This window comes from Vombatus ursinus, unplaced genomic scaffold (assembly GCF_900497805.2).
Source record: "Vombatus ursinus unplaced genomic scaffold, bare-nosed wombat genome assembly UNPS02010394.1, whole genome shotgun sequence".
Classification (NCBI taxonomy): domain Eukaryota; kingdom Metazoa; phylum Chordata; class Mammalia; order Diprotodontia; family Vombatidae; genus Vombatus; species Vombatus ursinus.
In genome coordinates this window covers 1,858,785-1,884,104 of record NW_020950172.1, presented here as the reverse complement: position 1 = coordinate 1,884,104, position 25,320 = coordinate 1,858,785, and the positions used below count along the sequence as shown (strand labels likewise).

General features: G+C 57.9%; 1 protein-coding gene across 2 annotated transcripts in view; it reads right to left on the bottom strand.

The window, feature by feature from the left end:
* Positions 1–25,320, bottom strand: part of GRAMD4 (GRAM domain containing 4) — a 64,769-nt gene that overhangs the window by 7,412 nt on the left and 32,037 nt on the right. For both annotated transcript variants that reach the window (XM_027854253.1, XM_027854254.1), the window contains exons 4-13: positions 13,124–13,244; positions 9,542–9,609; positions 8,571–8,703; positions 7,754–7,779; positions 6,814–6,905; positions 4,334–4,425; positions 3,207–3,255; positions 2,442–2,513; positions 1,559–1,602; positions 1,326–1,435 (exon numbers count right to left, since the gene is read on the bottom strand). In XM_027854253.1, the coding sequence (XP_027710054.1) occupies positions 1,326–1,435; positions 1,559–1,602; positions 2,442–2,513; positions 3,207–3,255; positions 4,334–4,425; positions 6,814–6,905; positions 7,754–7,779; positions 8,571–8,703; positions 9,542–9,609; positions 13,124–13,244 (807 nt within the window). The remainder of the gene's footprint in view (positions 1–1,325; positions 1,436–1,558; positions 1,603–2,441; positions 2,514–3,206; positions 3,256–4,333; positions 4,426–6,813; positions 6,906–7,753; positions 7,780–8,570; positions 8,704–9,541; positions 9,610–13,123; positions 13,245–25,320) is intronic.

Sequence of the window (25,320 nt, the reverse complement as noted above, 5' to 3'; positions counted from 1 at the left end):
GGGGCGTGTGTATGCTTATGTGTGCACGCACACGTGTGTGAGCGCAAGCGTGTGCACATCTGAGTGTGTGCATGCGTGCATGAGCGTATGCATGTACTGTGTGTGCATGTGTGTGCATGTCTTAGCACCATGCCTGGCACATAGCAGACACTTAACAACTTTTATTGATTGACCAAAAGGAAAAGAAAAAGCCCTCAGCATCACCCCCATGAGCAGGCTAGAGAGAGCCAACTTTCTCATCTGAGAAATGGGGCTGCAAACATGACAAAACAGGAAAATGATAAATGTTGGAGAAAATGTGGGAAAATTGGAACACTAATGCATTGTTGGTGGAGTTGTGAAATGATCCAACCATTCTGGAGAGCAATTTGGAACTATGCCCAAAGGGCTATAAAAATGTGTATACCCTTTGACCCAACAATAGCACTTCTAGGGCTCTATCCCAAAGAGATCACACAAATGGGAAAAGGACCCACATGTGCAAAAATATTCATAGCAGCTCTTTTTGTGGTGGCAAAGAACTGGAAATTGAGAGGATGCCCATCCACTGGAGAATGGCTGAGCAAACTGTGGTATACAAATGTGATGGAATACTATTGTGCTACAAGAAATGATGAGCAGGCAGACTTCAGAAAAACCTGGAAAGACTTTGCATGAACTGATGCTGAGTGAAGTGAGCAGAACCAGAAGAATGTTGTACACAGTAACAGCCACGTTGTGTGAAGACTAATACTGATAAACTTAACCCTTCCCAGCAATGCAAGGATCTAAGACATCTCCAGAGGCCTCATGATGGAAAATGCTATCCACACCCAAAGAAAGAACTATGCAAGCTGAACTGCTATTTTTTTTCTCTTCCGCTGAGTTTTATTTCCTCTTTCTGATGGTTCCTCCTATTGGTTTTAATTTTTACTTACATCACTAATGTGAAAATATGTTTAATATGAATGTAAATGTCTGGCCTATATCAGATTGTGCACCGTCTTGGGGAGGGTGGTGGGGAGGAAGGGGGAGAAAAATTTTAAACTCAAAAGCTTATGGAAGTGATTATTGATAAATCAAAATAAATTAATAAAAAAAAAGAAAAAAAGAAAAAGAAAAGAAATGGGGCTGCAGCACCACAGGGTGGGAGGGAGGGCGGCGTGCCCTTCTACCTGGTGCTGTACGGCCCGCAACAAAGAAACTCGGCAGAGCCCTGGGGCCCCAGCCGTGCCCCGCAGCTCTGAACAGCAGTGACCCCCAGGCTGCAGCCAGGCCTCGGCTCTCCACTGCCAGGCCCTGCCTCCATTCCAGCGGCCCTTTGGGGAGAGGGAGCCTCGACTTACCCATCATGAGCCCCACGATCCTGTAGGGGAAGAAGCAGGAGGCGAGGAACGCTGCCCACAGCGCGATGTAGAGCTTCTGGGTGATTTCTGGCTGGACCCACATGAACAAGCTAGCGGGGGAGGAGAGGGAGCCTGAAGCGTCTAGGCGGCCCCTCCTCCCCCCTCCCTCCGTGATCCTCCCTCTGCCCTCCCCCCTCCGTGGTCCTTCCCCCTCCCTCCTCCCTCACACTCACTTCTTAATCTTCTCCAAGATGTCGGCCATCTTCCCAAACAGATTCTAGAAATCAAGAACAGGAAGGAGTTGTGTTTTAGCAGCCACCAAAATGGCGAGGAAGCTGGGAGGGGCTCCTTAGCAACTGGTGTCACCAATCGATGCCCCCGACTCTCCCAGGATCGTCGAGAGCCTCCCATCCCGCAGAAACGGCCTGGCGAGTTCAGGATTACTCGTGGTGACCGGTCAGATGCGCCGGGAGCCTCCCGGCTATGAGGCGGGGACCCGGGAGCATTGGAGATACATACAAATTCTGCCAAGAGAGGCCTGTCCTAAGCGGGTCAGAAACGTGGGTCCAAGAGCGTGGGAAGGGCCCTTGCCAGCCTCTGCTGTAAAACCCGGGGGGGTGAGCTCAGTGCGCGGGGGCCCTTCCGGCTCCTCAGGGCGGTGCGATGTCCCCAGCGCCCAGCACGCGGCAGATGCCGTGTACAGATGAGGAGACCGCGGCAGACACAGGCTGAGTGACTTCTCAGAGGACAGATCTGAGCTCGGGGCTTCCGGACTCCAGGTCCAGAGCGCTAGCCACTGCACCCCCTGGCTCTCTGAGGCTCAGTTTCCCCATCCTGAAAAGCCAGGATTCTCCTCTTTGTGCCACTTGGGAGAAGCCAACTACGAGCCGTAAACGCCCAGCCGCTAGACGTGGGGGACGGCGGTCATCGAGGCCGTCCGGCACCTCTCTGGTTCACATCTGCTCTTGGACTGCCACAATTATGAGAAGGAAGCACGCCCAGAGGAGGCCGGGAGGCCCGTGCAGGCTGATGGCGGAACCAAGGTCAGAGGCCCCGCCGGACCCCCTTCTACCACCCTCCTGTCCTTAGTGGCAGAGACCAAGCGAGGCGGGGTACCTGGGCCTTCTGGGCCACGTCCAGCACGAGCTGAAACTTCTCTGACACCGTCAAGTCTTCCTTGGGAGGCTCCTGAAGGCGCGACGGGGCGATGGAGGGGGAAGAGACAGAGGGAGGGAGGGACAACGGGGCTGGTGAGTCGGTGACCTTCCAGGATGAGCAGGCTGCCCTGCTGAGTCACCACTGCCCTCATTACCCTGACTCTCCCTTAGAGAAAGCAGGTCACATTATTGGGCTGCTCAGAGATCTTCAGGGGCTCATTACTGCCCCCTGAGAAGAGGCCAAACTCTGCCCTCCCCTGTTCTCAGGCCCCTCCCAGCCCTGACCTCCCCGTGCTCAGGCCCCTCCCAGCCCTGCCCTCCCCTGTTCTCAAGCCCCTCCCAGCCTTGACATGCCCTGTGCTCAGGCCCCTCTCAGCCCTGCCCTCCCCTGTGCTCAGGCCCCTCCCAGCCCTGACCTCCCCTGTGCTCAGGCCCCTCCCAGCCCTGCCCTCCCCTGTTCTCAGGCCCCTCCCAGCCCTGACCTCCCCTGTGCTCAGGCCCCCCCCAGCCCTGACATCCCAAGCCCCTTCCAGCTCTGACATTCCCTGTTCTAAGCATGTTCTGAGGCCCCTCCCAGCTCTGATCTAATATGACTCCACCCACAGTTACAGGGGCATTGAAGGGGTGATTCTCCAGGACACAGGACAGCGCCCATGTCTGCAGCGGCCAGGCAGGGCTGAGCCAGCCGGGCCCAGGCAAGGATGGCCGTCACTCGGGAACTCACCGCCACCTCGGAAACTTCAGGCACGATGCTCCACTGGATCCGCCAGCCCCTTCCAAGACAACAAAGGAAAAGCCGTGAGCGTCAGAGCCGGCACCACCCCGCGGTCGAGGTGATACCAACACCCTGAGTGTTCTAATCTGGAAGAAGGACACCCTGGTGGAGGCCTCCCCTGGTCTGGCCTCAGTGTCCTCATCTGTCAAATGGACCTCTGAGGTCGACCCTATCTGCTCTCTCTGTCCCCTTCCCAGCACTGACATCCCGTATTCTAAGCCCTCTTCCAGCTCTGAGCGTCTCTCTTCTGTCACAGGCTATGGTAGAAGGCCCTTCCTGGCTTTGACATTCCAGGCTTCTCGGAATCCATGAGCCTGGCCAGGACCAAGACCCCTTCTGAATTCTAGAGATCTAAACTCCCGTGTACTGGGCAGGTCGGACGAGGTGGTCTTGGCCGTCCCTCTTAGCCCGGAAAATGCTGAGATTCTTATCTAAGACTCAAGGCACCCGACGGCTTCCTCTGCCCGAAACCCTGACCCACCTCCTGCCCCGTCCCGGGCCCAAGCTCCTTCCTGTCCGTCCCCAAGGTCAAGGAGCCCTGGGCTGGCTCAGAAGGAGCCTGACCGGAACGCAGGCCCCGGGGCTTCCAAAGCCATTCATTATTGTTACAACGACCCCACGGGGCTGGGAGAAGCCAGACGGGCAGGACCCAGTGTCCAGCCCTGGGACAGGGATCTCTGCTGCTGCCCAGAGTCACAAACGAAGCCAGTGTCAGAGTCTCAAGTTGCAGGCTCAGATCCCTTCTCTGGCCCTGACCTGTCCCCCGCCTCTCTGGGCCTCCATTCCCTCATCTGTAAAATGGCCTCATGATCCCCCCATGAGCTACCTCACAGAGTCACTGCAAGCTGAGTGCCCTGGGGGCCCCACGGAGGAGGGAAGGGCTGGTGGGGTGAGCACTGCTGCTGTCCTGGGACGGCCTCCCCAGAGCACTGGGAACCTTTCTGCCGGGCCTGGCCCGGGGGCAGTTTCTGGACCGGATGGCTTGGTCACTTGGGTTAATGCTGACACAATTCACTGGCTGGAGATGCCTGGGCTGGGGAAGGGAAAGCCGGGGCAATGAGCCACAGCGGGACTACCTGGCAATGAGGTAATTGAGTGACAGCCTCAGGATGGCTAAAAACAAGAACATGGGGATGGCCCAGCCGTGCCACACGGCATTCATGTAGACCTGCGGAGAAAGCACAGGAGACACGGCGGTTACGGGCCTGCCGGGGGCACGGGGGGCCTGGCTGCTGTCAGGGCAGAGGGGTGGGAGGCCGGGGGCTCCGTCCCAGAGCTGTGGCGAGAGCCCACGGGGCCGTGCGGCTGGGGCCCTCCTCGACCCCCACCGGGGCCCCAGCGAAGCAAGAGCCCCTGGCTACGTATCAGACGCACCGGGAGCCAGAGAAGAAGGGACCGACTGCCCACCACCTCCCAGGCCTGGGCGAGATGCTACCCCAAAGGCAGCCAAGAAAGGGACCCTGCCTGTCCTGAAGGAGCTGATGGGGAAGCAAGATGGAGATATGGAGCCCAGGACAATGACCGAATGTCACAGCTGGGAGGGGCCCTAGAACAGGGGGACGTCAGAGCCGGGAGGGAACCTAGAACAGGGGGTGTCAGAGCCGAGAGAGAACCTAGAACAGGGGTTGTCAGAGCCGAGAGATAACCTAGAACAGGCGTTGTCAGAGCTGAGAGGGAACCTAGAACCAGGAGGATGTCAGAGCTGGGAGGGGCCCTAGAACAGGGGGTGTCAGAGCTGGGAGGGAACCTAGAACCGGGAGTGTCAGAGGTAGGAGAGAACATAGAACAGAGGGTGAGAGAGAGCTGAGAGGGAACCTAGAACAGGGGAAGTCAGAGCTGGGAGGGGCCCTAGAACAGGAGTCAGGCCTTCCTGGGCTTTGCCACCCAACATGTCTCTGGCCTCATTGGTGCATGCCCCTGGAAGGCAGCAAACATTAGCTCATTAACTTTTTAAGCAGCAGAGCCTCTAAGGTCATGTTCTCGTTAAGGAACACGACTCCATTCCCTCAGGAGATGACATGCTTGTGTTCCTCATAGAGTTTCTAATTTCCCTGAAATGCAGAGCAGGAAGGCCAGGGATGGCTTGCCTCTGGGGTCTGGGGGCAGGGCCCGGAATGAAGAGCGAGCCAACAGCCCAGGGCCGTCAGTGTGACTCGGGCATCCCCTGACTCCCGCTGTGCTGCTCCGAGGGGCCCCCAGTAAGCCTGGAGACAGACCCCACCCTTGTTTCCAAGTGTCCCCCCTCGTGAAGGCCTGTTAGGGAGGCGAGGGCTCACACTTCCTCTGCAGAGCACAAGTTTCGGGGGAGAACCAAGAACACTGGGGATGATTTCTCCATCCCTGCAGGCCGTCAGCCAGAGCCTGGGGGATCGCCCGTCAGAGAAAACAGGAGTTTCCTGCATGACTGGAGGTCTCTGGAGGAGGCCCCTGGCCTCTTCCTGGGCCCTGATCAACACCTCAATCTGTGCTTTGGGTACATGGAGCCGGGAGGGCCGGCCAACTCATCCAGTGACAGTCAGCAAACCAGAAGGGCCCAGAACCACAGACTCGGCTGGCACGAAAGGGGATGAATCCAATAAAATGAGCTGACTAGCAGCACGTGGAGAATCCTGACTTTGGACCAAAAACAGGAGCCCGGGACGGGGAAGCGTGGTGAGGCCCAGTCCATGCTGGCATAGCAAGTCATGTAGAAGCCCGGGGCCAGAAGGGGTGCCCGACATCAGGCGAGCGCGGGGTCTGGGCCTGGGGAGGTGACCCCCACCTGGGTCACGCATCTGAGAAAAGCCTTGGGAGCTGGCAGGCAGCCAGTGGGGCGACGGTCACGGCGGCAGGGACCCAGAGGGCGCCCTGTGCAGACTGGCTGACCCCAGATCTGGCGGAAGAGGGCCTAGAGGGTCCTGCTGGGCTCCAGGGAGCAGATGGAGAAGCGGGGGGAGGGGGAGCTCCAGAGAGAAAGAGGCTTCTCCCGCTGAGTGGTCCCATCGTGGGACGCCTCAGAGGGAGGGAGTTCTCCTTCCCCGAGAGATGCCACGCAGAGGCTGCACGACCGCCCGGGAGGGCCAGGCCACGCTCCTGCCTCTGAGGCCCCTTTCAGCTCGGGACTCTGCTTATAAACTCGGCTCTAAGTCACCAACCACGGTTTGGACCCTCAGAAGAGATGCAAGAGATACAGCAAACATAAAAGAACCGAGCTCCCTCACGGTGTCTGATCAGCGTTAGGGCCACATTCGGGAATCACTGGTTAGACGACTAGCTGGACGGACAAATGAATGAATGACGGGACAGAGGACTGGATGGAGAGATGGAGGGACAGATAAGTGAATGAACGACAGGACAGAAGTACGGATGAAAGCCTGGATGGACGGATGGAACAACACAAGGATAAATCAATGGCTGGATGGATGGATGGAAGGTTGGGTGAATTGGCAGCAACACGGTTAACAAAGGAGTAACAGAATCCTTGCTCCCCACCAAAAGGCCCTGGGCCTAACCCTAACCCTAACCCTAACTGCGCTCCCCAGACGACCTCAGGCAGAATCAGGAACAACCCACTTACAATGAAGGCAATAGCAGAGGTGTAGACAGAATGCCAGTCAGACAAGGCAGAGAGATTCCTCACAAAGCTTGTGACGGGCTTGGCTCCGCGTTCTGGGAAGAGAGCACAAGCGCCCTCCCGGTCAGGCCCCGTCTCCCCGTCGCCCCCTCCCACGGGCGCTCTTCAAAGGACACAGTCAGCCGTAGCCAAAAACTCCTGAGTAGACAGCTGAGGTGCAGCCAAGCCCAGGGCCTCACACTCACTCAATGGAAGAGAAAGCCGGGCCAAGCCACCGAGCGAGTCTTTGTCTGGTCCCGGGGGCTGCCCCCTTCTCTCTCCCTGCCTGTGTGCACAGAGATGAGGGCTCTGCAGGGGCCCCAGCCAGTGCTTCCCAGCTCCTGTCTGGCTGCTGCAGCCAGGATCGATAACGTTCAGGGGAGGGAGGGGGCATCATGGTGCACTGGCCAGAGTGTGAAACTGAGGACCAGAGCCCTGGGTTCTGGTCTAAGCCCTGGCCCTCCATGGTTGTATGGCATTGGGCGAGTAAAAAAAAAAAACCAAAACCTCTGTGCCTCAGTTTCCCCCTCTGTAAGGGAGGGTGGATAACCCCCCTGGCATTCCCAACCTCCCAGAAAAGCTGGGAGGAATGCGCCCGCGTGATTCACAGAAATGGGCCTTCCTGTGTCACCAGGCAGTGGGGGAGCCCCCGAGGGGCCCTGTTCACAGCAGGTGAGCCGGGGCTCTCCTGGCCCCTCCCCCTCTGGGCAGGACCTGCTTCCCCTCCGCTCCTGTGGGCCTGGGAGCCCGCAGAGAACCCAGGGCCTCAGCCACACACACAGCTCAGTTCCTGGCTGCCAGCAGCCGGCCTGAGGCCGTGGGATCCGGAACCCGCTCATTCTCAGAAGCTACCGGGGTGGGGGGCTCTCGGTTTTGGTCAGGGAGGGAGCGGCCCGGCACTTACTCAGCCTCCTCATGTTTTCAGTTAACCTAGAAGAGAGAGAACGTCATTCAGTCCAGGCCGGGTGCCCAGGAGCGCCTCACTGAGGGGACCCGGGCCCTGGCTTCCAATCCCTCCAGGGCCAAGCAGATTCCTGGATGCAGGCGGGCCAGGCTGGGGCCGCAGGGGCGCCCCCAGGACGCACCACGCCCACTCGTCAGGAGGCTGACACAGTCCTCAGTGGTGCGTGCCTAGCAGAGGCAGCCAGGAAGGCCTGGGTTTGAATCCCACTTCTGCCCTGTCCTGGCTGGGTGACGGGGCAGATTTGGGAACCTCTTTGTGCCCCAGGCAACACCAGTCTAAAGCTAAGCCGCAGGCGAGGTGGCGATCTGCACAGAGGAGGGCACAACGTCCCCCTGGGCAATCCCAGGTCTGCCCCACCCCCAATTCCTTTCAGCACTTCCTAGATCTGAAGCTGTTCTCATGTGCTGAAGAGCCATGGCCCATCTTTGGGAAAGACCGCCCCGGAAACAGATGCCCAAGGAAGGCGGGGGGGGGGGGGGGAAGCCCCTGGGGAGGCAGGACCAGCAGTCAGGGCCTCTGGGCTCAAACCCAGCTTGCTGCTCTATCTCTGTGCTCCTACCGGCTCTGTGCCTCAGTTTCCTCACCTAGAAAAAGGGGATTCAAAGTCCCTTCCAGCTCTAACCCTATGATCCCTCAATAGAAAAAAGCCTGAGGATTCCTCCTCTGGTCCAAGCGGCTCCAGCGATCTTGGTCCCACTGAGCACAGAGGCCGCCTGCTGCCGGTGCCCACGATGGCATCGGGGTGGGGGTGGGGTACCTTCTGGCGCTCAGCGGCTCCTCGGTTTCCACCGTGCTTTCTTCAGGCTGAAAGCGGAAATCTTCCACGTATTCCCCAAACCTGTCGTAGAACCACTTCTGCACCCGAGAGCGCATCATCTGGCTGCGTTTATCTGGGAGGAGCCGGGAAAACAAGGAAGGGTAAATGTGGGGCGAAACCAGGGTGGGGCAGCTCTCTCCAGGGACCGGGGCCCGAATATGGGCTGGGGAGAGGGACAGAGAGAGAGTGTGCTTGTGTGCGTGTGTGTGTGCAGGTGCGTGTGCGTGCGTGTGTGTGAGAGAGAGAGATACAGAAAGAGGAAAGAGAAAGAGAAAGAGAAAGGAAAGAGAGACAGAGAGAGAGAGAGAAAAAGAGACAGAGAGGGTGGAGAGGGAGAGAGAGCACACAGGAAAGGGGAACGAGACAGAAGAAAGGAAGGTGGGCAGCTAAGAAGATGGTACTCTGAGCACCGAACCACGCTGGCAGAGCCTCGCAGGGCAGCTTTCCTGAGGAACAGCCCCCAGGGGACCAAGAATGGGACTTCAAGGGCCCCCCAGAGATGCCTACACTTGTGCTAATCAGACTCACAAGACTAAAGGATGAAGCAGAACGGTCAATTATTCCTTTACAGGGCAGTTCTCTCCTCTGTAAAATCAGGCAGTTGGACAAGAAAATGAGGGCCTTTCCCGACTCTCCTGGTCAGCCCTGACATCCCATGTTCTCGGGCCCCTCCCTCCTCTGACATCCCATGTTCCAAGGTCCCTCGAAGCTCCAATATTCTGTTGCTCAGTGCCACATTATACTTTGGCTTACACGGGTCACACTCTGGTTGTGGTGGACAGGGGGAGGAGCCCCGGGCCCGGGCTATGCACCTTTTGCGGGCACGAACCCTGAACCCACCAGCCCTGTGTGCCGAGTGCAAGTGCAGACAGGATCAGTCCTGTTTGGGGAAAGGCCATGCTGACACGCACCTGAGCCGTGGTTGGCCTGTGTCGTCACCGGTCCCTTGGGGGGCTGCTGGGGGGGTGCCTCCTCGGCCCTGTTGGGGGCAGAGAAGGAGCGCTTAGTAGGAGGCTTCCGCAGCTTCTCACACACAAGGCCTAACACTGTGACCGTGGGCAAGGTCACTTCCCTGGGGGGCGTTTCCTCATCAGGAGGAGAGGGTCAGCCTCAATGCCCTTCCCATTCCGGTCTCCAACCAAGTAGGCAGAGCAATGCCTTTGTTATATAGAGATGTTTGTTGTAAAGGTAGCAGTGCCTAGCGGCACATCACTTACAGAGTGAAGTCAGAACTTGAGAGGCAATGGGGTTTGGCCAGGAGGGCAAAGGGAAAGAGCACAAGCATTTATTGAGTGCCTACTGGGTGCAAGGCACTGTGCTAAGCATCTTACAACCATGACTCATTTAACAGATCACTAGGACTGCAGTCAAAGTTCTGAGTTCAAGACCTGTCAGTGGTGAGGCTGTGTACAGGTCTCTGAACCTCTCCCCCCCAGGGCCTCAGTTGCCCAAATCCACCCACAAACAAGGGGCACGGCCCTGCCCCACCTCAGGGGCTGCTGAGGGGAAAGGGATTCAGGGCCTCCCAGGACCGGGAGAAATGGGCTCCATTATCAGGGGAAGAAGTGAAGAGAAAGCCCTCCTCCGCCCCGCCCTCATCCTCCCCTCCCCCCAGGCCAGCACACAGCTTTCCCTGCTTTATTAACCAGGCTCCATGTCTGAGAAAGGAAGATGTGGGACTGGAGGGTGGCTGCCAGCTGGCACTGCTGCCTGGGCAGCCCTGAGCCCACCGGGGAGGGACTTAGACTCTGCCAATCAGCAGGGCCTGCTCCCTCCTGGGCACAAAAGCTCTGAGCTGCATCCAGGCCAGCCCACATCAGAACACCCATCTCCTTTGCAAAACAGACACTGGGCGCCTACTGTGTGCCGGGCACCAGGCTGAGCACTCGGGATACGGGGCCAGGCAAAGACTCGGAGCCTGCCCTCTGGGAGCCCTGGTCTGCCAGAGGTCCTGGATGCTGGTCACCTTAGAGCGTTAGCCGCAGGGGAATGGAAAGGGACTTTCCCATGGTCACAAAGGAGCGAGGCCAGCTCTTTGGGGCCACCCAGGCTCTTACTCAGCAAGGCCGCTGCTTCCTCAGGCCAGGACCTCAACCTCCCTTCCTCACCCCTCACCCAAACTGCCCACCAGGCCATGGGGGAAGCTGGACATTCAGTACATTGGGATGTGCTCTGGGTGATCACTGCACCAGCACAGATAGCCACCCCTGCACGACTCGGCACCCCGGGCTGAGGCCCAGAGTTACCCTTGGCCTCCAGGAGCCTAACAAGGCGAGCCCTCAGGCCCCCACGGCCCTGGACTGCCAGCCGTGGCCCCACCCACCGAGCCTGTCCCCGCCCCTTGGGGAGGGCTACGCTGAAGGCCTTCCCCTGCTGAGAAGCGCCCAGCTCCACACATAAAACAGGAGCTGCGCCTTCAGGGAGGTCCCTAAACAGAAGGGATTCCGTAAGAACAGCTCCTGGGTCTGTCTCCCCCCCGTCCCTGCACGCATGTTGAGGGCTGTGCCCCGGCGCTGGGGGTGGGGGTGGGGTGCCACCCCAAGGCCACTCAAACGCTCCCAGAGCAGCTCAGTGCAGAAGGCAGAGAGCTGGGCAGTGCAGAGCCTTTGGCCAAGTCACTTCTGTCTGTCTGGGCCTCAGTCTCCTCTCCTGTAAAACGAGGGGGTTGGACAACATGACCCAGCCCCGCCATCCCATGAACAAAGCGAGCCTTTACTAAACACTCAGCCCTTGTCCTCAGGGGGATTCCAGTCTAACAGAGAAGGGACAGAGCCCAGGCCAGCGGTTCTTAACACGGGTCTGCGGCCTTGCCTTTGTTTTCGCATGGTGACTGTGCCGGCCCTCTTTCACAATAGCTAGTTTCCTTCTGAATCAGGGCAGGGGTCCCTGGACCCCATCAGACCGCCGCCCAGAGGGGTCCAGGACTCAAAAAGGTCAAGCGTAAAGATCGAAGTGGAATGAAATGTTTCCCTCTCTTACCTTTCCACCCCCACTGCAAACAAAGAAATCTGCGCAGCCAAGCAAAGCAAAGCCCTTCAAACCGCGTCTCATTTAGGGGCAGCTTGGTGGTGTGGAGAGTTCAAATCCGGCCTCAGACACTCCCTAGTTGTGTGACCCTGGGCAAGTCCCTTCCCCTCTGTCTGCCTCGGTTTCCTCCTCTGTAAAGTGGGGATAACAGCAGCCCCCACCTCCTAGGGTTGTTGTGGGGATCCAATGAGGTAATATTTGTGAAGCGCTCGGCCCAGTGCCTGGCACATAGTAGGTGCTATTACGATGATCCCATCCCTGCAGCGAGGCAGGACCGTGAACACTGGACCAGGAGTCAGGAGGCCCAGCCCGTCTCCTCTCACCCCTCTGGGCCAGTAAACGAGGCCATCAGGTCCCAGCTTGTGCATATGTGGACGCACCAAGGGAGAAATAAAGGGCACAAGCGCGTGAGGCCCGAAAGGCCCTCGGAGACCAAGGCCCTCACCTCACTGCACAGACGGCCGCTGCTGTCTCTTTTCTTTTAGATGTTGGTGCTGAAAACACTTTTTTGAAAATGAAAATTAAGCCACCCGTGAAATGTCCCCTTAGCAGATGTGAGGAAGGGCTGGCTAGGATCCAGATTAATCTCACAGAAGCAGCCAGCGGGGCAGCTCTGGTCTCAGGTGGGCCTCTTGCTCAACAATGGCCCAAAGAGACGGGGCTTCCCACCGAGGCCGACTCGACGGGAATTCCTGGGCGGCTTCTGGTGTGCCCGTCTCCTCACGGGAGGGCGCTGGAAGCAGCGGCCCAGGACAGGGCAGGTCCTCGGCCAGGTCTGAGCCCGCGTCTCTGACCGCAAACCCAGGGCTCTCTCCTCTGTGCTGGGCGGCCAGAAGGGTCATTCCTGAGGACCGGGGGCACAGCGTCCAGCTTCGGGTCTGAGCTTCTCGGGAGCTGCTGTGTCTGGGTCTGGGCCCAGGCTGGGGCAGCTGGGGCATGACAACTGTGAGCTGAGTCAGCACCAGAGCCAGGGACAGCGCCAGGTGGTGGCCGCAGAGCTGGCCGGGCTGCCAGGGAGTGGGGCTCGCGCCGGGGAGGGGGTGGCGAAGGAAGGGAAAGGACTGGGATGAGTTTTTATAAAGCCCCTACTATGTGCCAGGCTCTGAGCACTTCTCACAACCACCCTGGGAGGTAGGTGTGTTATTATCTCCTTGTTGTTGAGAAAGCTGAGCTAACAAAAAAGTTAAGTGACTTGGCCAGGGTCACACAGACAGTGTCTGGGGCTGGATTTGTTCAGGGCTTCCTGACTGCAGGCCCAGCACTCTACCCACTACAGTCTGAGGAGGAAGAAGGGTGGCCCTCCCCACCGGGGGAGGAGCGGCTCCTTCCCAGTTGAGGTTGTCTGGATGCCCAAGGGGCCTCCCTCGGGGTTTCGCAGGCTGCCGATCCCTGGGGGCCCCCAGCTCCTGCTGGGAGAGTTCCGGGCGGGGAGCCCCTCCCCCCACGCCCCCCGGCCCTGCCCTTGCCTGGTTTTCAGGATCTCCTGGAATCTCTGCTCCAGGTCGAGTCGCCGCTGCCGCTCCTTCTCCAGCTCCTGCTTCAGCATCTCGGCGTTGGTCTCCTCTCTCAGCTTCCGGAGTTCCTCTTCTGTTGGGGGAGAGGCAGGAAGTGAGCTCCCCGCTGGCCCGCTGGGCCTCTCCTTCCCCCAGAAGCAGCCTGGGAACGGGACGTGCGCCCCAGACGGGCGGACCTGGGACCGAGGCAGTGATGCCCGTAAGGACCCCCAAACATTGTGACCTGGGAGCCCCTGGCGCTTCATACGCCCCACAGCTCCGGGGATCTCAGAGTGCATTCGCTCACTCGCTCACCAAACATTCCGACGTGCTGCACTCCCCCAAGGACGCCGCCCCGCGGCCACCTTACTAGACTAACAATGGTGTCACCCATCGTGGTCCTGTGCCTTTCTGCCTCCAGTGGCTGGGCTTCCTCGGATGGAGTGGGCTCCGCACAGGGCCATGGGGGCTGGGCCTCGCCAGTGTGACACGCACTGTGAGCCAGCCTGCTGCTCATACGCACGGTGACCTCCACATATACCGCGAAAGGACAGGGGACCACGGGACCAGAGATTTATGGGCATGGAGTCCTTCACTAGGACGTGTGCACGCTAGCTAAGGGGCCAGCCCAGAGGCCAGCGGGCCAGGCAGGTGTTTCTGGGGGTAGAAGCTTGGTGTCAGGCCACGGGAACACCAGGGCTCTCACCCAGGGGCCACAGTCATCAGACAAGTGCAAGAGAGCACAGCAATAGAGGGTTTGGAACCAGAGGGCCTGGGTTCAAGGCTGCAACTTGGAAGCTTACCCCCTTTCTTCCCTGAACCTCAGTTTCCCCTTCTGTTGAACTCTGGTCTCTAAGTTCCCTCCCAGCGCTTGTGGTCAAAGCATCTGCTCTAGGCTGAGGAGGGAGAGAGTGAGTGAAACATGGCAGGCCAGCCTGGTGGGGGTGGTCTGCCTACCAGGAGCCCTGGCACTGCCTCTGAGCCCAGCTGGGATTTGAACCCAGGTCTTCTAGCTTCTCTCTTCTCCCCAGGGCAGACTGCCAAGAGCTGGACTCAAAACAGAAGCTGTGGAGCCCTGCTACTATGAGCATCAGTTTCCTCATCTGTGAAATGCAGCAGCAGTCTCCGGGCCAGGGATGGGCCACCTTGACACAGCTGGCCAGTGAGCCCCGGGAGCAGTATCCACAGGCCCCCCACTGTCTCTGGCAGGCTTTCCCCCTCTGCCTGCACAGTCAGGCTGTGGCCTCTCTCATCCTTGACCAGGGCCCTACGAGGGAGCAGGAAATACATTCCTGGGCTCCCATGCAGAGCCCCAGAAAGGGCCTGGGACACGGAACATGTGGCTGGGCAGCGTTTCTCCCCTTGTCTTGTTAGCTGGGTGGGCTTGGCTCCCGTGGGCTGGTGAGCAAGGGGAAATGGGGCCCTCTCTCAGTCGACGTCGAGGACAGCAGGCCCTTCCTGGACCCCAGCCCAACAACCACCCTCTCTCCAGAGGGCAGAACTCAAAACCCAAACCCCACCAAGTGCCGGGTGCAGCGTGGGGAGGCAGCCAGGCCGAGGCTGAGCTGGGGGAGGAGGGCAGGGCACAGGAGGCACCGCAGGGTGACTGGAGGACCCCTCTGTCAAAGGGCTGTGGTAAGGACGGAATTTTATAAACGTCTGCTGTGAGTGACAGCACGATAGCACGTGAGAAATAAAATGGGTCCTGGCTGCCGGGGAGGCCTCACAGCTACCTCTGCTCTTCTGAAATCCTCATCCAGCACACCCAGTGACTCTGGCGACCAGGGGAGGCGTGGTACTCCTCCCCCCATCCTCAGTTTCCCCATCTGTAAAGTTCCAGGCGAGGAAGCGGAGGCCCAGCCCAGATGGGTCATGCTGGACTTTCGTTATCCTTCCTCCTCATTGTGGTTTTTAGCTCATTCACATCTCGGCTTCCCGAGATGAGACAGCCATTGGGAATGCCACAGCCTCCTGAGTGAGTAAGCCGGGAAATTGAGATTATTTTCAGAGTAAATAGGCCTCCCTCCCAGCCCCCAACGAGTAAATGCCAACTGCTCTAGGCACTCAGGCCTGCCAGGATCCACACCAGTGAACCAAGGAAACTGGCCCACAGCCTTTGGACTCTGTGCCAGGGCCACCAGCAGCATTCCCAGGGAGCCCCAGCCCCCCTGGGCACCCAGGGGCCAGGGCAGCAGGCCAGGTTTCCACATCAGCATCCGGGAAAGTCCAGCCTGGGAAAATAAGCCTCAGTGGCTTCCAGGAGACAGGAGCTCAGGGAACTATGTTCTCTAACAAGGTCATGGGAGCAGAGCAGGAAGCGATCTCAGAGCCCAAGCCCTTCTGACAGCGGAGGAAACTGAGGCCCAGGCCAGGTCACCCATCTAAGAAGTGCTGGCACTGCCAGGTTCTCTGCTCCACAACCCGGGGGCCCTTTCTTAGCCCCAGTGGCCCCCCAGTAGTGATGTCCCCAAATCCTGCTTCTGCAGAGCTCTCCTTCCTGGGCTGCTCCCAGAACTCCCTGTGGGCCCCCTCTCCTCCTGACTCGCTGTCCGTGCCCAAATCACCCCACATTCCTGGGCCACACTGAAAGGCACCAGCCGTGAATGTCCCTCCTAGGTCTCCTCCTCTTCTCTCTGCCCTGACCCCCCTTCCCCAGCCCCTCTGTCCATGTCTCCTCCCCCTGTTCCTGGGCCCCTCACCCTCCCTCACAAGACACGGGCTCTCTGCCCCCTCTGGGGGTGGTCTGTGCCCTGGGTCTCATAGGGCCCTCTCTCCAGACTCGAGGCAGTTAACCAGGGCTTAGTACCCAAATTCAGCACCCCAGGTTTTCAGGACAGCTCTGAGCGAGCCCCCTTCAATGGCCAGTCCTTAGGAAGCCAGGCCTTCCCACTCCCCACTGGATGCCCTAATGGTGGTAAACCTGGGTTTTGATTGACATCTCTGGTGTTTATGTCACCCACATTTCACTCCGTAGCCACCTCCCCCCCAGCACTTGAGAGAATTATTCAAAGGAAGAGAACAACCCAGTATACCCAAGTGACCCTTCCCAAAGCCTCCTCCACTAGGAAGCCTTCCTTCAAGCGTCCTCTGAGCTGCCAGGGTGCCCTGTCCCCCTCTGACGGGTCTTTCGGGCAATGCCGGGTCTCAAGTCATTCTCTAGACTTGCATCTGGTCTACCAGAGACTGGCAGCTCTGTGAGGGTGGGGGCCTCCCCCTATGCCTGGCACAGAGATTGGCCTGGGAGCTGAGCTGGGATCTAAGATTATGGAGATGAACCCCGGCCTCAGCGTCAGCCTGTAAAGTGCCCACAAACCCACAAGCCTGGCAAGATAGGGACTCTTGGCCCCCACCCCAGTGCCAGCCTGCCCCCACACAGGGCATGTGCAGAAGCAGGACAGAGACCTCTTGCAGTTCCAACTGCAAGGACTGTCATCCCATTTTACAGATGAGGAAACTGAGGCTGGGAAAGGGAGGATGTGACTTTCCTAAGGTTAGCAAGCCTGTAAGTGGCAGAGCCTAGCCATGAACACATGACTCCTGGTGTGTAAAAGACACACACACACACACACTACTAAGTGTCCCTCTCATGGCTTGGCCCCCCAGGAGAGCTCAGGCTGGTACAGAGGCTGGGCACTGAGCCCCTCCAAGCCCTCTCCTCCTCCCCATGGGGATCTGACAGCCCCAGCCCCGCAGCGGATGGGGCTCCCCTGGAGGCTGGCCATGGCTCCCAGGCTCTGCCTGGAGAGATGATTACGCCCTCCATTCCCATCTTTGCTGAGATCGGCCATTAGCAGCTTCTCTCCTCCCCTCTCAGTGACAGATTGAGGTCAATTACAGCACTGAATATGTCCCCTGCTTTGCACAGGACAAAGGCAGTAAAGTCCCCCGTCATCAACTTCCCTCTCTCCGATGACGGGAGGGAAAGAGATGGGGTGGCCAATTTTCAGACAATTGAAGAGAAGTGAGTGTTTCCAATGGAAACCTCATTTCTCCCAGCCCCAGCTTGAGCCAGGGGATGGCTATCGGCATGCCGAACGCGGCTGGGGAACAGGACCTCCCGCCAGGCTGGTCTCCTGAGCCTGCAGGACCTGCCAGGGTCCCTCCCGCCCGTGGCCCTCGAATGCCTCTCTGAACTTGAACCTGCCCCCATCCAGTGCCCCCTCTCCCTTCCAAGCTGCTCTGCCAACTCTGCCCTCCCAGCTCCAGCTTCAGCCCCCCAGTAGGACATGCCTGCCCCTGAGCTGGGTCACTGCTAACGGGCAATTTGCGAATCTCTCCTGTTAACCCGTCTCTGGCTGGGACTGGCTGTTTTCACCTCATCCCCCTTGTTAGAACTTGCCCTCGGCTTCTCTGAATTAATTCCTCATAGCTCACTAATGAGCTGAACTGGCAGCTCCCAGACGGTGGTCCTTGAGGTCAAGACAATTTTCATAACAACAGAAAGATGTCCTAATGTCAGATCTGGTAAATGCCAGTAGATAGAACTCCCATAAACAAAAGCTCCTTAATACTTTGAAAGAGTACAATGGGGTCCTGAAACTGAAAGTCAGAGCACGCCGCTACCACCTGTCTTGGTTAGATGCTCCCCAATCGCTTCAGTTCTTTGCTACCAGAAAAGGGGCTGCTCTCCCTATTTGGGGTACATAGTTTTGAAAATATTTTATGTTTTTGACCTCCTTGGGGGTATATAATAGCAGTGGGATCTCTGGGCAGAGGGGCACAGACATTTCTGTCATTTGATTCGCCTAATTCCAGACGGTTTTCCAAAATGCTCGTACCAACTTGCAGCTCCACCAATAATGCATGGGTATCCCTAGCTTTCCACAGTCTGTCGGGCATTGACTATTACCTGTCTTTTGTCATCTCTGCTAATTTTCAAATGAAAGCCTCAGGCTTGTTTGGATGAGAGATGGGGAGCATTCTTGTTTGTAATTCTTTTGTGAACACTTTGGATCCTTTAAGGACTGACTCACTGTTCAGCTTTCCCTACTGGTCTGGGCCGTCTATGTTTCTGCTAGCTGCCCATGCAGCTTGGACATCAGCTGAGCAGGGATCCTTGCAGAGGAAGATTCCCCCCTCTGGCTCCAGTCTTAGCAAGCTTCAGGATCCACTCTGACAGCGCCTCCCTCCTTGGTGTCTCCAGCCCTCTTCCAGACCACTCACTGCCTTTCGAGTACAAACCAGAGGCCTTTCGGCTCACTACCTCCTTCCCAGGCTCAGCTCAGGGGCTGGAGGCATTCCCTTGATGGGGAGCAGAGACCTTCCACTGTCTGACTGTCTGATGCTTGGCGTGCAAGCTGCATAGTTGCCCGATATGCGTGGGTGTCGTGGCCCTCCTGTGTGAACAGGGATCAGAGGATCCCGGAGCTCAGAAGCCAAGACTGAGGCATGGGGAGGAGAAGGGATCTGCCCTGGGTCCCACAGGCAGTAGGAGGATTGGAACCCGGGCCCGCTGCCTGCAGCCACCTCCATCACTTGCTCCATTCTAGAACCCAGCCCCCAAACTGACCTCAGACTGGCAAGTCTGGCCTCCGCCCCCCTTCCCTCTGCCCAACAATGCTGCCTCGATAAGAGAGTAATTGGGAGTGAATGGAGATAAGCCCACAGCTATTTTTAAAGCTGTTAACAGCAGACTCTTAGGAAGGCATCCTGATGGCGCAGGATTCAACATGCCCAGCTCCAGCCAAAAATAAAGGTCAAGTGATCATTCTGAAGCACAGCGCCTTTCCTCCAGGCCAGCGGGGGAGCTGGGGGCCCTCGGTCTGGGTCCAAAGGCCCGTCTGTCCTGAGCAGGTGAGGCCAGCCCCGGCCAGGTGCCTCCCCTGTCCTCCCGAGCCCCACCCCAACGCCCAGCCCAGGCACCTCTGGCCAGCGCCCGATCTGGATTCTCGACTGACCCCAGAGGGAAGCAGGCTTGTTTCCTCCTGTGGGCCCCGTCCCTGCTGTCTCCCACATGAGAACGGATGGAAACTCTGGGAGGGTGGGGACAGCAGTGCTCTCAGCATTCTGCCAAGGCAGCGGATTAACAAGCGTTTGTGGAGTAAACCCCCACACCACCGACTGAGAAGGGCACTCACCGACACCCCAGCCCACCCTGGGGACAGCCCAGGCTTCTGAGCCGGCCTTCCCAGCCTAACCGCCAGCCAAGCTTGGGCCAGACTGGACGCCTCTCTGCCCTAGGCACATCCTCTCCATGCCTGGCACACCTGCCCACCCCCTCATCTTCCATTCAAGTCACTCCCACCTCCACATCCTCTCCAGCCCTCTCCACGCCTGGCACACCTGCCCACCCCCATCTGGCATGCCTGCCTACCCCACATCTGCCCAATCATGCCTGGCATGCCTGCCCACCCTATGCCTGGCACACTTGGCACACATGCCCACACAAACCTGGTATGACTGCCCACCCTACGCCTGACATGCCTGCCTACCCCACATCTGCCCACTCCATGCCTGGCATGACCACCCACCCCACACCTGACACCCCTGCCCACCCTCTCCTCTTCCATCCAAGTCACTCCCCAATGCCACCTCCTCTGGAAAGCCCACTCTGATCTACCACCATTGACTACCTTCTGCATTGGTCAAAGGTCCTCACTCTGCGGGAGGTGAACGTGCTTTCTGGAATATTTTGATAACTGCATTTCAACCAAATGGATTTTGGGGGTCATCCTATGTGTTTTATGCATTTCAAAACATGCTGCTGAGGTGGCCACAGGCTTTACCAGGTTGCCCAAGAGGTCTCAGACACAAGGGAGGTTAGAAGCCCCTGGACCAAGGCCACCCACAGCTGCCTCTCCGTCCCCCACCCCCCCATACCTGACATGCAAGTCTTTGTGTTAGAGTTATCTGTGTCTAGGCCTCCTCCCCTCCTAGACTGTCAGCCCCTGAGTGCCCAGGACTGTGCCCTGGACTAAGGTGAGGCTTCATACAGGAGTGATGAACGAACGAATGAGGGGGAGTTCTCCCCGCAACACACCTTTTCTTGTCCCCCTGACTTTGGGGTAAATTCCACTGTAACAGGGCCAGCTGAGCAGGCAGGGCATTAGCCCAGGTCACAGAGAACCTGGCTCACTTCTGGTGCTCTCTGGAGCCAGCACCTTCCCTGGGCCACGGGCCTCCTCACACCCCGGGGGCTCCTCGTGGCGCTGGCATCGGCCTGCCTGGGCGCTTCCCCCACTGAGGAGTTGGTGCTGGGGCCTCAGCAGACAGGCAGGCCAAGCTGCTTTCCCTCCTGGCTGTGCCTCTGACAGCCCAGAACCCACACTACACCCCCCAGGACACCTCCCCCCCACATCCTGGGCCTTCCAGCTTCCTTTGGAATGGGAGCCCCTTGGGGGCAGGGTGTCCCCCTTTGCCTTTCATAAGCACAGGGTTATATCCAGGAAGGAAGGTGAAAGAGTGTTAAGACAGGGCCTTTGGGATGCATTTTGGAAAGGGACTAAAATCTGGGACAGGCAGGAGCCCGGGGCTCCACACTTAGCCTCATTTTTCACCAGCTGTGTTACTGGGGGCCAATCCCTTCACTGTGAAAAAGCCTCAGTTTCTTCATCAGTAAAATGGGGACAATCCTGGCAGTGGGCTGCTCTGGCTGGTACTTAACAAGGCTGGTCCCCGCTCAGCACGGGTTTGGGGCTGAGATGTCAGGCTGGCCCCCCTCCAAAAGGGCCCTGGGCAAATGTGTCTGAGGCTCAGTCTGGGCTGAACCCAAAACAAGCAAACTCCTGAGTTGAGGGGGAACCCTGGCAGCCCAGAGCTAGCCACCAAGCCGTGCCCCTTTGAACAAGAAGAGTCCCCTGTGGGAGGGACCTAAGAACCAAGAACGCAGGTCAGAGCTGGGAGGGGCCTTAGAACAGGGGATGTCAGAGCTGGGAGGGGTCTCAGGACAGGGGATGTCAGAGCTGGGGGGGCGTCTTAGAACCCAGAATGTCAGGACTGGGAGGGGTCTTAGAATCCTTCTGGGCAATCTTCCACATCTGGTGCCCCAAATTACAGATCTGGGAGCTGAAAGGTGAATCACCTTGACCACAGTCAGGTGATTCAATCCAATTAGCATCTGCTAACTGATCCCTGAGGGGAGGGTCACCCAAAGCTCTTCCTGCTCCCCCACAAAAGGTGGTGGAGTGAGGCAGGACCCTGCCTAAAGCCTGGTGGCAGGCAGGTTCTCCTGGGCCCGCGTGCCTAGCTCTTGGCACTGGGTGATCCCAGGGACAAAGTCTGAAAGGCCAGGGATCCCAGCCCGAGGGTTTGTCTACCTGATGGGATTGTAAGGACCACTGGATCAGGAAGCTTCGCTCCGGCGGCGCCCCTCTACCACATGGACCCTCCTGCATGCTCCCTGAGATGAGTCCCCCAGCGCCCGACGCTATGTATAGTAGAAAACAGAGATGCTCAGCCTCAGGGACCTATTGTCCTCCTTGGACCCTGAGCTTCCAGAATTTCAGTGACCACACTCTCTTCTTACCCGTCTGACTTCTCCTTAGGAGCCTTTGCTGGAATACCACCCATGCCCACACTCCACCACCCCACCCCCACCCTCTCTTTCCCTCCCCCCATCAGCTTCTACGGCATGATTCCCAGGATCTACATATTTAGCCCCAGGCCCCCTCACTGACCGCCCACCGACATCTCTATGTTGGCATCTCAAGATGTCAGAAACAGAATTCATTATTGTTCCTCCAAAACCCTCCCCCATTCCCAACTTTCCTATGCCCTGTGGAGGGTCCTCAGGCTTGGGGCTTTGGTGTCCCCCCAGCAAATCTGTCCCCAAGCCACATAAATTCTACCTTTGTAAAAGTCCCTTCAGTCCTGTGACTCTGCCTCACAGCTGGATTACTGCGTGCCTGGGGGAGGGGGGCCCTGAATGCCCCCTCCAGCCCATTCCTCATTCAGCTCTTGTTAGGTGCAGGTATGACCCTGTCCTTCCCCCTCCTCTGGCGACCAAATCCTGTCTGGCATTGCCACTGCAGGGCTCCAGACAGCTGCTCCAGGCCCACTTCCAGCCCCATGGGCTGACCTGCTCCTTCTCATCCACCAGGTTCTGTCCCCTCCCTTTCTTCCATAGGCACCGACTATAAATCCGTACCCACCCCCCCATCTTTAGCCTTCGACCTTCGGAAGCAGTGGACAGGGACTGTGGAGAGACATCAAGAATGGGAGGTTTTCTGGGAAGACTTGTAACAGCAACATTGTAACTATGATCTGAGTTGTAACATTGTAACAACATTGTAACTTCTGATCTAGACAACTCCTAAGGACCCTGATGAAAAGTGCTCTTCCCTCCAGAGTCTGGACACAGATGGAAGCAGACTTTTTTTTATTTTCTTTATTTTTCTTGTGGGGGTTTTGGTCTGCATTTTCTTTCACAATTTGGCTAATATAAAAATGTTTTGCATGACTGCATATATATAAGCTATATCCAACTGCAGAGAGGGAGGGGGAGAATCTGGAACTCAACATTTTAACATATGAATGTTTAAAAAAAAACGTTTTACATGTAACTGGGAAAAGTTTAAAAAAAAAAAGAACAGTGGGTTTGGACTCTTAGGACCTGGTTTCAGATCTCGGCACTGCTATTTCTCATCTGTGCAACCAGGGCTGAGTCTCTCTGCTCTCAGTCTCCTCAATTACAAAGTGAGGGCTGGGATTCATCATCGCTAAGGGCCCTTCTGGCTCCAGACCCAGGAGGCCAATGGCTTTGGGGACACGAACCCACAAGTGCCCCTGGACGCCTGTGCCACTGTGGGACAGCTCTCATGGCCAGCAAGCTGTTCCTTACCCAGACCTGAGACCATCTGGTCCCAGGCCTGCTGAGTGCTCCTGGTTCTGCCCTCTGAGGCTGAGCACAGGGGAGTGGGCTGGCGGAGAACCTCAAATTTGTTACCTCCCCCCACAACTCTCTTGGGCATTTTAAAGCCCAACATCCCTGGCTGCCTTTCCCTGACGCACTTGAACCCAGCCAAGAATCAGCCCTGCTTTAGATCCTGGGAGAACCACACACCAAATATAGAGGCGATTCAAAGGGTGACAACCTGGTGATCTCAACAGCCATGACGTCCAGCACACCCTGTCCCCAAGCAGATAGGAATGGCGCCCAATAACGCCACCGCCACGCCCGCCTCCTGCCTGCTCCAGCTGGGGGAGGGATGGTCTGCCTGCCCATCAGATGCAAAGAGGGGTGAGATACTGAATGACCTTCCCTGTTCTGAGGCCCCTCCCAGCCCTGACCTTCCCTGTTCTGAGGCCCCTCCCAGCCCTGACCTTCCCTGTTCTCAGGCCCCTCCCAGCCCTGACATCCCCTGTTCTCAGGCCCCTCCCAGCCCTGACATCCCCTGTTCTCAGGCCCCTCCCAGCCCTGCCATCCCCTGTCCTGAGGCCCCTCCCAGCTCTGACATCCCCTGTTCTCATGCCCTTCCCAGCTCTGGCACAGAGGGACTCTGCTCCTCCCAGGGAAAGCCCTGGGGAGCCCAAGCAGGTCGGTCCAGGCACTGAGCTGATGCCATTGGCTGAGAACGTTAGAGAGGGTAACAATGACCTTCGGAGCCACCGTCCCAGGAGGGCTTGAGGGGTGGAGGCACTTTCCCAAGCCCAACACTCTTATTCTCTAGGGAGCCCACGGCGTTTACTATGCAGGGGAGGGATGTGGTCAGCCCTGGACTTTAGGAATAGCCACTTGACAGATGTTGGGAGGACAGATTGGAAGGCAGACTCTTGGGCCAGACAGACCAATCGGGAGGTCAGTGAGGTGAGGGGGTCAGCACCTAGCAGCCTCCCTCCGAGGGGGTGGTCCCATGCTATGACGTGGGGGAGGCAGGGCTCACTCATTCAATGATGGGGAAACAGAAGGACATACTAAGGAGATCCAGCCAAACCCTGTGCGAGGCCAGTGGGATGGGGGAGGAGGTGGTCAGCGGGCCTGGGACATCAGGTGTGTGACCCTGGACAAGGCCCTGCCTCGCTGGGGGCTCAGCTCTCTCCTCTGGCACATGAGGAGGTCAGCATAGGTGCCTTCCAAGGTTAGACCCCACTCTGAAAAGTTCTCTGGGTCTATAAAACTAGACAGAAACCCCACCCTGAACCTCTCCCCTATAGCCTCACCCTAGGGCCACCAGAGCCCACATCCTGGCACGTAATGTCAAACCAGCATGGCCCGGGAGGACTGTGGCTCTGCCCCTTTGCGAGTAGCCCAGCGAAGGCCAGGCTGGGGGAAGAACCTGATTTAGGTTGTACTGGACGGTATGAGGAGACCCCCTCCTGATGCCATCCCAGGCCAAGGGCAGGGGGGTTTCAAGAGAAACATGGTGCTCGCAAGCAGGACGGATGGACAGCCCCTCCCACCCTGGGAGGGGACTATGGGCCTGATGACTTCACTGGAATATTCCTGAGCCCCTATCACCAGCTTAGGGGACCATTTGTACTCTTTAATATTTAATAAGCTAAGAAAAAGCCTTTCAGGCCTGTAGGCCATCATCTCTTCTCCCAGAAAGATAATGAGCTAATCTACTTCCTGGACGAGGGGTGGGGGAGACGAAGGAGGAGAACATTAGGGTGGGGAGGGGCCTGACAGCAGAGAGTATCAGGAACAGGAGAGACCTCAGGACAAGGAATGGGGGGGGCCTTAGAACAGGGCAGGTCAGAGCTGGGAGGGGCCTGAGAGCCCACTGCCCTGGGGGCTGGGTTTATTAAACAGGGCATTAATTCTGGGGCTCCTCTAAACAGCCCCTGCTCTCAGCCACGGCCACTCTTCTATATGTCCATCTGAACAGATGAGGGCTACTTAGCTGGAGGGAAACTGAGTCACGCATCCCTGAAATGTCTGCTCAGCTCTTCTTCTCGTGTGCTGCCGCCACACCCTCCCCATTAGAGCCCCCGGTGGGCACAGCTTCACCCAGCTGATGATGGAGGAGGGGGTGAGCCATGAACTCACACCCCCTGTGGATGACGACCTCCAGGGCTGGGCAACAGAAACACCTTCTGTCTTCTAAGAGAAGACCACCGGATGTAGTCAGAGTGTTGGGGTATGAATCCTCCTCTGCTGCTCACCACCTGGGTGACACTGGGCCAGTTCCTTTACCTCTCTGGGAGTCAGTCTCCTCACCTGTAAAATGGTGGGCTTGGACCCGAGGCCTCTAAGTTTCCTCCCAGCTCCAGATGGAGGACCCTGCGATCCT